Below are 11,012 nucleotides of genomic sequence, written 5' to 3'. Positions count from 1 at the left end.
CTCTGGGAAATAGGATGCTGGGCGAGAGGAGCCTGGACCTGATCCAACAGGGCCGCTTGCAGGTTACTGTAGTTCTGGTAACAACTCTGGATTTAAGATGACCCCCTTAAAAAAACACAGGTTGAATGCAAGTTATACTTCCATTTACTCCAAAGGAACAGGACTCCGAATTTAAGACCTCCCGAGTTCTAATATCAAGAAACTTGGATTCAGGCAAATACAGTAGTTTTGATATAGGTGGCTGTGTATGTTTTGAATATCTGCTCTGTCTTTTATGGTGTTTTATGGTGTTATTGCATTTTACTGTCGCTCATACTTTTGCTGGGGATGTTATATTTTTATTGTAAGCCATCCAGAAGCGTGCTGGAGGAACAGAAGTACGTGAAATAAGCAAATAAAAGATCACTAAATTAAGAGCCCTGCAGGATGCCCTGATCAAGTCCCTTTGCAGCTCTGGCTTGCAGACTCCAAAGCGAGGAGGAGGAGGAGGAGGAGGAGGAGAGCCGCTCCCCTCCCTGCCCTGCCCTCCCTAATCTGCAGCGGAGGAGGGCTGCAGGCTCCTCTGTCCTCCAGGGGATCACGTACACACAGCCCGCGATATGCACAAGAGGCATGCGAACCACCGTGAGGCAGCAGTGATTTTCTGGGGCCACTCCTAGGAGGACCTGCAGAGCCCGCCTCCTCGCCTGATCCTGCACCTGCAGCGTCACATAAGGCCACTGCCTCCGCCCAGAGCCTCTTATCATCCGGACTCCTCAAGGTTTACAACCCAAGCCTGGCCTTGGGGCTGCTGATTAAGCCCCGGGGCAAGAGTCCATCGGCGGGCTGGCAGGGGGCAGCAAGGTCCACTGCCTCAGCGCCAGGGCACCACCTCATGCCTCCCCGGAGGAGGAGGAGGAGGGGGGGTCAGAGGGGGCCACCAGGCACACGCCTGCCTGCCTTGGCCCCAAGGGCGCAGCTCAGGAGAGGGCAGGGCAGGGCAGGGCCTGGGGAGGAAGCGGGGCTCAGGGCCACCCCTCGCTGCAGTGTGCCTGTGGGTGGGGGAGGGACTGGTTGGGCTGGCGGGTTTTCTTCTCAGGGCAGCCATAACAGGCGCCCCAGCCCTGGGCAGGTTTGGGCCGTGACCCCAGGCGGCACTTGACAAGGTGCAAGCGCTTTCGTTCTCCTCCGAGAAGACAAGGGTGGCCAGCAGGACCTCCCACCATCACACCCGCCCTCCCAATGGTCTGCGGAAGCTGCCCTTCCCGGCAAGAGGGACAGTCCCGGTTGGGGTGGGTGGGTGGGGGGGCAGTGGCTCTGGCAAGTCCCTGCAGGGTCCACCGCTAGCGGCCAGCGCCTGTCTTCTGTTTCCTGGTGCCCTTGAAGCTGCGGAGTGGGTTCCTCTGGCCCTGTGGGGAGAAGCAGCGTGAGTCCCCGGCAGGGTCCATCTGGCGGCAGCCCCTTCCCTCCCGACACAGACTGGCCAGCCCCACGGCAGGTGCTCCCTTTGCTCCAGAGGACCCCTGGGCTGAAGCCACCCCTGGCCTAGCAGCATCTCCACCCCAGAAACAGGGGGAGAGCCAGTCCAAGGCCCACCCCTGTGGTGGCCACGCTCTTCCGGGAAGGAGCTCCGGGGGTCGGGAAACTTCTCCCCATCACAACAGCTCTCCAAGGTAGGCAAGGCTGGACCCAGCCTGCAAACTACAGGCCCTGGACAGTCTGCACGAGGCACGCCGGGGCCTGGGGGTGGAAGGGCCGGGGAGGCTCCTTGCTTCCAGGCCCCCTCAAAACAGTGGGAGAGAGAGACAAACCTTGGCTCTGGGGGGCAAAGGCTTCCGGCGCCTGCGCTGGCCGAGGCGGCGCTGAATAACGGCTCGGAGGGTGGGAGGCACTGCGGAGAGGAGCAGAGGCGGCCGCTGGACCACGAGGGGGCAGGAGCACGCCCTCCCCACAAGGGCCCCCTCGCTCTGGGAGCCCTTTCCACCCCACCCCCCCAGCGCTTCCCTGCTCTTCAGCCACAGCTGCCCACTGAGGCCCACGGCAGCTCCCTCCTGCAGCCCGCCCCCCCATGCCCTGCCCCCCACCCCCAACATACCCAGGTACTCGGGCACATTGCGCAGGTGGGGCTTCACGATGGCCGGGTGGAGCGGCTGGTCGTGGCGCAGGAGGCCCAGGTCTCGGGGGTTGTCCTCAAAGTAGGTCTGGGGAGAGACGGCGGGGCGTCCGGGAGAGCTCCTCAGCAGCTGGCCCTGGGGACAGCACCCCCCCCCCACTGCAACACACATGGCCAGAAGCCCCCACACCTGCTGGGGGGGGAGGACCCTGCAGTCCAAGCCGGGGGTGGGGGGGGGAGGATACCTTCAGCTTCTCGGAGTTGAGCAGCTCCTCCTTGATCTCACGGAGCCGCGCTTCTTTGATCGCCTGCTTGGTGACTGACCGCATTGCATCCTGGGAGCAAGGAGGCAAGAAAGTGGGGGTGTGGGGGGGAGTCAGCACTGTTGGCAATGCAGCATGCGGGGGGGGGGGTGTGTGGCTTGGCCAGCAGAGGCAGCAGCTTACTCCCCACCCCACAACCTCCGACAGCCAGAACACAGGAGTGCCCTCCTGCTGAGGCTGTTGCCCCCCCCCCGCCCCACACAGGAGAGCTTTCCAGCCCCCACTTGGTCTCTCTGGCACCACCAGCCAGATCCCCTCCAGCTGCCAGCAGCGACCCCTTCCCCACCCTAAAGCAAGCCGGCCTGCTCTCCCCCGCACCAGCCCCTCCTTGCGGGACCTCCGAGCTCTCCTCGCCGCAAGAGCGGGGCTGCTTCCCTGGGCAAGGAAGCGGCGGGCCCCGAGCCCACAGCCACGGACCTGGCAGCGGTAGCGAAGGCCCTCAATCTCCTCCATCCGGAACTGGTAAGGCTGCAAGGTGGTCTCTCCGCTCTCTAGGGAACAAACGGGGATGGTCGGCCCCTGCCCCGGGCAACAACCCCAAGTGGGCCGCTCGGTGGCCAGCACCAGGCCCAGAGTCCAGCCGCTTCTCCCTCCCGGGGGCCCTCTTCCAAAGCACACCTACCGGCCGTGAGTGCAGCCTCAATCTTGGCCAGGGGGCCCCGCTCCGAGGGCAGGACCAACGTCAGGGCGGTGCCGGGGTTGTCAGCGCGGGCCGTTCTGTAGAGAAGGCAGGTGGCGGCGGGGGGGACAAGCATCAGGCCAGTGCAGGGAGCCAAGGGACGGGCGGGGGCGCTGGCAGCCTGGAGCCCCCAGCAGGGAACGCGCCACTCAGAGGCTATGGGGCCAGGCCCGAGCAGCCCCACAGAAGAGCAAGGCTGCCGCCAGCCACAGACAGAGAGGGGCCAGTGCTCGGCACCACCGTTCAGCCTCAAACCAGGCCCCAAATGCACACACACACACCCCTCCACTGTCCTCCAGCAAGTCAGGCCCTGGCCCTGTCTGGGTCAGTATCGCTGGCACTGACTGGCAGCAGACCTCAGGGATTCCAGACCGAGAAAGGTCCTGCCTTGGGATGCCAGCGACCGAACGATGCACCTTCTGTCCTCTGCCCCTGAGCTACGGCGCACCCCCCGACCGAGAGCCAGACCCTTGGTCGATCTGGCTGCAGCAGCTCTCGGGCAGGGCTGGATCCAAGGCCTTCTGCATTCAGAGCCGGTTTCCTGCCTCTCAGCTCTGGGCTCTCCCTCCTGAGGAGCTGTGCGTGTTGCGGCTGCTGACCTGCCTGCTCGGTGGATGTAGGACTCCACTGATGGAGGGAGATCAAAGTTGAGGACAGCAGAGACGTTCTGGAAGTCGATGCCGCGGGAGACGCCGTACTCCTGGTCTCTGCCCCTGGAAGGGGAGCAGTGGGAGGAGACTCTGAGGGGGGGTCCAGGCTGCTGCTCCCTCCCAGCCACAAAGGAGGCACCCGGGGGCCCCTCCTGCGGCCCTCCCAAAGCCCAACTGACTTCTCTGCCTTGCTGCCCTTCCTCCTCCTCCTCCTCTTCCTCTCGCCTTCTCTCGGCCCTTCTGGTTCTGCCAGGTCGTGCTCATCTGTCGCGACGATGTAATCGTAGAAGCCTCGGTTGAACTGACTGATGATGTGGCACCTGGAAGCCAACCAGGAAGGCCAGTGAGCTCCTGGCTGCACTGGCTCCGGGTGCGTTTGCTGCCTTGATTAACAGGCTTGTAACCCTCACCCTTCAACCACCACCCGTGAAACCGCAAAGCTGTAAAAACAAGACGTTGCCAAGATGCAGCAGCAGCAGCAGCAGGCGGCCCATTTACAAAGCCACCCGAGTCACCAGCAGAGGGCAAAAGGCCAGGCCCCGTCAAGAGCCCTCCCCGCCTCCCCCGCAGATGGGCACAGGGCGTCGCACAGCCCCCCCCCCCGAGAGTCAAGGCTGCCCTCCAGCTGCAGCTCCCCGCCCTCCAGGACACTCAGCGGCGCGCCCCACCTGCCCCCCAGCCGCCCTGCCAAGGCTCACCTGGACTGAACAGGCAACTCCGAGTTCAGCACGCAGGCAGGGATGCTGAACTGCTCCAGGAAGAGCTTGAGGCGGTAGCAGCGGCCAATGCTGCCCACAAAGAGGATGACTTTGCCCCGCAGCAGAGCGAGCTTCAGCAGCGCATAGAGCAGCAGGAACTTGTCCTCCTCCGTCTCGCACTGGATCTGGAACTGGCTCAGCTGGGAGCTGTCGGGCAGCTGCGACTCTTGCAGCCGGAGGGTCACCTGGGCAGGAGGCGAGAGCGGGGAGCAGCCCAGCCTCAGTGGCGGAGGGGCCTCTCCTTGCGGCCAAGGCAGCCGTGGAGCTGCCAGCATGTGGAAGGAAGGCGGCTCCCTCGCCTCCGTGAGCAATGGGCCAGGAGACCCCACCCCACTTACAGGGTTGTGCAGCACCAGCTCCTTCAGCGCCTGAATGTCCTCATTCAAAGTGGCCGACATCAGGAAGCTCTGGTAGATCTGGGGCAGATGGCTGGGAAAGAAGCAGGCGCCCAGGAGGAAGGAGAGGGTCAGAGCCCAGGAGCAGAGGTGGAGGCACAGCAGCCCAGCCCCCTGCGGAGACCTCCACTCCCAAGGCACGTGGGGCCCTGGCTGGCAAATGGCCTCCCTCCTCTCCCAGACAGAGCCATCTCCCGAGTCTCCAGAACGCTGCTCTCAGGGCAGAGTTTCTTTCTCCTGCATCCCCAGAACTGGATACCTTCTTTGGGTCAGACAAATGTAGTTTCTTCACCCAGCTTGAGAGAACTAGATTCAATCCTGGATTCCTCTTAGATCATTTTTGGCTCCAAATCAACATGTACCACAAAGCCACACAAAACCAGACAGTGGAACAGCACAAGTTTGCTTATCAGTGGTGCACTGCCAAAGTAGCACCGATAGCCTATTCTGAGCTGATCCCCAAGAGTTCTCATAAGAGTAAGGCGTGCCATCGAACCGGTGTCGACTCCTAGCGACCACAGATGCATAATTCCCCCCAATTACGAGTGGCCGTGATACTCCGGCCCCATCTAGCGGGCGTCAAGAGAAGGCAGCAGCCTACAAAGAGGTGCTGAAGGAAAAGCAGTGAGCGAACAGGGTGAGCCAACCACTCCATCTGCTGCCTGAGCCACCCAAACAAACGCCTTAGCCGCAGGCACAGGAAAGAGAGCCTCTCGTGCCCAGTGCCAGGGAAGTAGCCGGTTCCTCCCAGGATAGGAATCCTTGGCAGACAGAAGGCCTGAGGCTCCTCCCATAGGCACCGAGAGCCCCTCTCCCTGCTCTTCCGTAAGTCCCAGAAGGCAGAGCCACAGCCCTTCCAGCCTCACCAGAGCAAACTCTTCAGGTCTTCCTCAAAGCCAAAGGAGAAGAGCAGGTCAGCTTCATCCATCACCAGGATCTCCAGGGAGTCCCGCAGGCTCAGGTTCTGGGCCTGCAGGTGAGCCAAGACCCGTGACGGAGTCCCCACCACCACATCTGGTTTCTCCATCAGGAGGGGTCTGGGAGGCAAGATGTAAGAGGGTCCAGGTCATGTTAGGGACGGGAGGGTGAAGTCTCTGCCAAGCCACAAGGGCCACCCCTGAAGGGAGGCGACCACAAGGCAACCCCAGAAATATACCCAGAGTCCCAGTCCTGTCAGCTAGCACTTTTCCTGTTGGAAGCAAGCACAGCTTTCTTACAAGAAGAAACTAGCTAGTCTGTGGGGCAACATCACTCATTCTCTCAGCTCACAAAGACCCAGAGTGAGCAGTCAGAAGCAAAATGCCACCCCCCATCCCCCCCAATAATGGAACTTCCAGCATAGAAGTTCCTGAAACCGCATTTACCAGTGTAGCATTAAGAGAAAGACTCAAGATCTGTACAGAACTTGTTACTTATGTAGCACCCTGAATTATTTTACTGCAATCTCCCATCACTTCTTCTCCCAAGAAGGAGATTATGATTCCCAAACAGCACCTGAGGCACCAAACTGGATGGCTTTAAGAAGGGCTTAGACAAGTTCACAGAGACCAATGGCTGCTAGACTAAAGGCCACCTCCAGCCTCAGAGGCAGAATACCGCTAAATCCCAGGTGCAGGAGGAGCAACGGCAGGAGAGGGGGCACACCATCTCTTGTCTGTGGGCTTCTCAGAAGCATTAGGTGGGCCACTATGGGAAACAGGATGCTGGACTAGAAAGACCTTGGAACAGCAAGGTTGTTCTTACATTCTTCAAAAGAGAGAAAGGCTTACCCTCAACTACCTAGTGAGTTGAGGACAGGGGCAGGATTTGAAAGGGGAATATATGGAGGAGAGGTCTGCCATTGGCTACTAGTTGGAGGACTACAGGCCACCTCCAGCCTCAAAGGCAGGATGCCTCGGAGTACCAGTTGCAGGGGAGTAACAGCAGGAGAGGAAACATGCCCTCCACTCCTGCCTGTGGCTTCCAGTGGCATCTGGTGGGCCACTGTGTGAAACAGGATGGGCCTTGGGCCTGATCCAGCAGGGCTGTTCTTATGTTCTTGAAGTCCTGACTTGTAGCTCCGTCTCTCTGGTGGAGGATGGAGACCACTGCATCCAAGTAGGGCAGAACAATAGGCCTAAAGGCTCTGAGGACCAGGAAATGTCATGCAACTGCTCGTCATTCGGAATGGCTTGCCCCTTGCTCTGCCTTCCAGCCCAACATCCCCAGTGGTGGAAGAGCCTGGAGACACTGCTCTGGGGCCCTACAATGGCTGGCCCCTCCCGAGAACAAGCCCCACGTGCAATGCAGCCGCAGGATGGAAAAATGGGGTGGGGGAGAGGAGACAACGAGGAGGCCTGCGCGGCCCACACCGGCGCCAGAGAGGGGGCGGGGCTGCTGCTGCTGCAGGGCAGCCCCCACTCACCGCTGGGCTGCGAAGTCCGCCTGGCCAGAGATGTCGACGAGGCGCAGGTCGCGGGCGCAGTAGGCGGCCAGCTGCCGAAGCATCTGCAGCACCTGCCGGCCCAGCTCCTTGGTGGGCACCAGGATGAGGCCCCGCACGGCCTGCTCGGCCACGGTGGGGGACTAGGACGAGGAGGAGATGGTGAGCGGGGGGGGGTCGGGGGGGGGGGGGTCGTGAGGGGCCCCGCCCGCCCGCCCGCCCGGGGAGGCTGCCCTGCTCACCGCCTTGCGCCGCAGGAGGTGCTGCAGGAGGGGCAGCGCGTAGGCGGCCGTCTTCCCGGAGCCGGTCTTGGCCCGCGCCAGCACGTCTTTGCCCTCCAGCGCCAGCGGGATCGCGCGCGCCTGGATCAGCGTCGGCTGCGCCCAGCCCAGCTCGCAGACCGCCTGCCCGGAGCGGGGAGAGAGAGAGAGAGAGAGAGAGAGGGGAGGGCGGGGGAGCCCGGCGTCAGCCCAGGCGGGGAGGGCACCCCGCAGCCCCCCCCCCGCCGCCGCGCTGCCCGGGCTCCCAACCTGCAGGATCCGGGGGTCGAGGCCCAGCTGGGCGAAGCTGAGCTCCGCGCCGTCCGCCATGCCAACCACCTGGCCGCTGCCCCGGCCGGAAATGGAGAAGCGCGCTTGCGCAGGGCGCCCTCGAGGCCACCGCTATCGCCCTCTGCTGGCGGGAGGGCCGCCGGTGTAGCAGATGTTTAGCGCAGCCCTGGATTTTCGTAATCGGTGCAACTCCAATGCAGCGGGGCATGTTCCGTGTGATCAAAGGAAAGCGCTTTCCTTTTTCTACTCATAAATCCTGTAAGATTTTCTTAACTCTTCCAAAAGGGAAGAAAACAAATCCAAATTTTGCAGAAAAGCACCACAAGTTGTTGCTTGTGTAATTTTGAACAAAAGTAACTCTGAAATGCAAAGATTACCGTGGTCTTTATTAAAGCAAATTCTAAGTGCTGTAAAATGCCTGCCCCTGCTATGTTGCCTCATCGTGGTTGTGGCGAGACGGGGGTTGATCCTGGTAAGGAGGAGCAAAGTCTGTCGGGAGCAGGAGCTACACTACCAGTAAGGTAAAGTGTGACATCAAGTGGATTTCAACTCCTGGCACGCCCAGAGTCCTGTGGTTTGTTTTAGTAGAATACAGGAGAGAGAGGTTTACCATTGCCTCCTCCCGTAGATTATGCTTTTCAGCATCTTCCTATATTGCTGCTGCCCGATATAGGAGCAGCAGGGATTTGAACTGGCAACTTTCTGCTTGTCAGTCAAGCATTTCCCCACTGGCCCCTCCTAGTCGCGTCACCCAAAGTGCAAAGGTCATCCCAACTACCCAGCTAAAGCAAGCAGGCACCTATATTGAGCAGCGGCAATACAGGGAGGTGCTGGAGACAGACAATCACTTTGGTGATAACAAAGGCATCATTTCATACTGCACAGAAGGCAATGGCAAACCACTCCTGTGTTCTACCAAAAAAACTACATGGACAGACAAAACAGAATGATTATCGATGTAGTGCCAGATGATGGACCTCTAATAGGAAGCTGCTATATACTGAGGCAGACCATTGGTCTACCTAGCTCAGTATTGTCTTCACAGACTGGCAGTGGCTTCTCCAAGGTTGCAGGCAAGAATCCCTCTCAGCCCTATTTTGGAGAAGCCAGGGAGGGAACTTGAAACTTTCTCCTCTTCCCAGAGCGGCTCCATCCTCTGAGGTGAATATCTTACAGCGCTCACACTTCTAGTCTCCTTTTCATATGCAACCAGGGCAGACCCTGCTTAGCTAAGGGGACAAATCAGGCTTGCTACCACAAGATTAGATCTCCTCTCAGGTCAGATGGTACTCAACATGCTACTGAGGAACAGAGGAGGATCTCTCAAGAGTACTGATGGTGTTTTATGGCATAGCCTTTTGGATGTCTAGCGGCTGATTTTGCCATGCGGGGAAAAATCCAAAGCTCAACACAGTGAAAGAGGAAATGAATCGACTACAGATTGACATCTTGGGCATCAGTGAATTAAAATGGACTGGAAAATGGATTTACTTCAGTCAGAAAATCAAACTTTACTACACAGGAAACAAAAAATGATGAAGGAAGGGTGTTGCTTTCATAGTCATGAAGGAGATCGCAATGACAGTACTTGGGCACAATGCGATCAGTGACTGACTAATATCAGTTAGATTTCATGGACAACCCTTTAACATGACAGTTTTTCAAGTCTATGCCCCAACGACTGATGCAGAAGAGGAAGTTGATGAGTTTTATGCTCAAGTCCAGTCTGAAACTGACAGAACATGCAAGCAAGATGTGGTGTTGTGTGGAGACTGGAACGCCAAAGTTGGAAATGGTAAGGAGTAAAATACAGTCGGACTGTATGGCCTAGGAAATAGAAACAAAGCAGGAGAATGACTTATTCCTGCCAAGCCAATGATCTCTTCATTGCTAACACATTCTTCAAACAACCAAAGTGGCGCCTATACACATGGACATCACCAGATGGAGTACACAGAAATCAAACTGATTACATTGTTGGTGCAAGGAGGTGGAAGAGCTCAGTTATAACAGGAAAGACATGGCTGGGGGCCGATTGTGGAACAGATCATGAACTGCTCATGTGGAAGTTCCAAGTCAAGCTAAAGTGGAAAAACAAAGCTATCCAGCTTCCACAATATGATCCTGAGAATGTACCCACCATTTTCAAGGAGAACATTAGGAACCACTTTGAAGTTCTGAACCTCATTGATAGGGAACCAGAGGAACTGTAGAATGAAATCAAAGAAGTTGTTAAGGATGAATGTGAAGAGAGACTGCCAAAGAACAAGAAACAGAAGAAAGCAAAATGTATGTCAGAACGGATGGTGGAAATTGCCCAGAAGAGGAAAGAAGGAGCCAAAGTCAAGAAAGTCTATGACCTCAGGAAGGAACTTAATAGAGAATCTCAGAAAGCTGTTAGAGACAAGGAGCAATACTACAACATTTGTAAAGACCTTGAGAATGGAAATAGACATGGCGGGAAAAGGCAAGTTTTCAAAAAGATCTTTGAACTCAGAGGGAGGTTCCAACCTCGAACTGGTATATTAAGGGATGCCAAAGGAGAGCTAAGGGGACAAACCAATATTAGAATCGTTCGGACCGTGGTTTTCCCCATGACTCTCTATGGATGCGAAAGCTGGACTTTGAAGAAGCAAGATAGAAAAAGCATTGATGCTTTTGAACTTTGGTGCTGGAAAAGACTTTTGAGGATACCATGGACAGCCAGGAAAACAAACCAATGGATCATAGAACAAATCAATCCAGAATTTTCACTCAAGGCACAAATGACCAGGCTCAAACTATATTTAGGACACATTATGCAAAAACTTAGCTCCCATGAGAAGTCCATAATGCTGGGGAAAGTGGAAGGAAAGAGAAGAGGATGACCAGCAGCTAGGTGGACTCGATCATGAGAGCAATAAATGCACCACTGAGAGACCTTAAAGGCCAAGTTGAAGACATATCTTCCTGGAGAGAATCTATCTATGTGGTTGCTAAGAGTTGGCACCGACTTGACAGCACTTAATCAAAACACACAGAGAGCTGGAAAGAATCCAGCATGCTTTACTCAGCCTGTAGCCACTGTCATTACCCTGAAAATGCATCTGAGAAACCTTCTCCTCTATCTTGCATGATTAAGTGCCATCAAGTCAGTGTCGAC

At 57.3% G+C, this 11,012-nt stretch overlaps 1 protein-coding gene across 1 annotated transcript; it reads right to left on the bottom strand.

Moving 5' to 3' along the window:
* Positions 1 to 126: 126 nt before the first annotated feature.
* DDX56 (DEAD-box helicase 56) lies at positions 127 to 10,835 on the bottom strand. The gene is made up of 14 exons (XM_053269503.1): positions 7,850 to 10,835; positions 7,562 to 7,723; positions 7,302 to 7,462; positions 5,764 to 5,934; positions 4,841 to 4,931; positions 4,443 to 4,687; positions 3,924 to 4,064; positions 3,694 to 3,807; positions 3,038 to 3,132; positions 2,833 to 2,906; positions 2,338 to 2,427; positions 2,075 to 2,180; positions 1,791 to 1,870; positions 127 to 1,388 (listed from the first exon to the last, which is right to left on the bottom strand). The coding sequence occupies exons 1-14, from the start codon at positions 7,907 to 7,909 to the stop codon at positions 1,323 to 1,325; spliced, it is 1,656 nt and encodes a 551-aa protein (XP_053125478.1). The 5' UTR covers positions 7,910 to 10,835; the 3' UTR covers positions 127 to 1,322.
* Between the last annotated feature and the right edge of the window lie 177 nt (positions 10,836 to 11,012).

Source organism: Hemicordylus capensis, chromosome 8 (assembly GCF_027244095.1).
Source record: "Hemicordylus capensis ecotype Gifberg chromosome 8, rHemCap1.1.pri, whole genome shotgun sequence".
Taxonomy (NCBI): domain Eukaryota; kingdom Metazoa; phylum Chordata; class Lepidosauria; order Squamata; family Cordylidae; genus Hemicordylus; species Hemicordylus capensis.
This window is presented reverse-complemented; position numbering and strand designations above follow the sequence as displayed.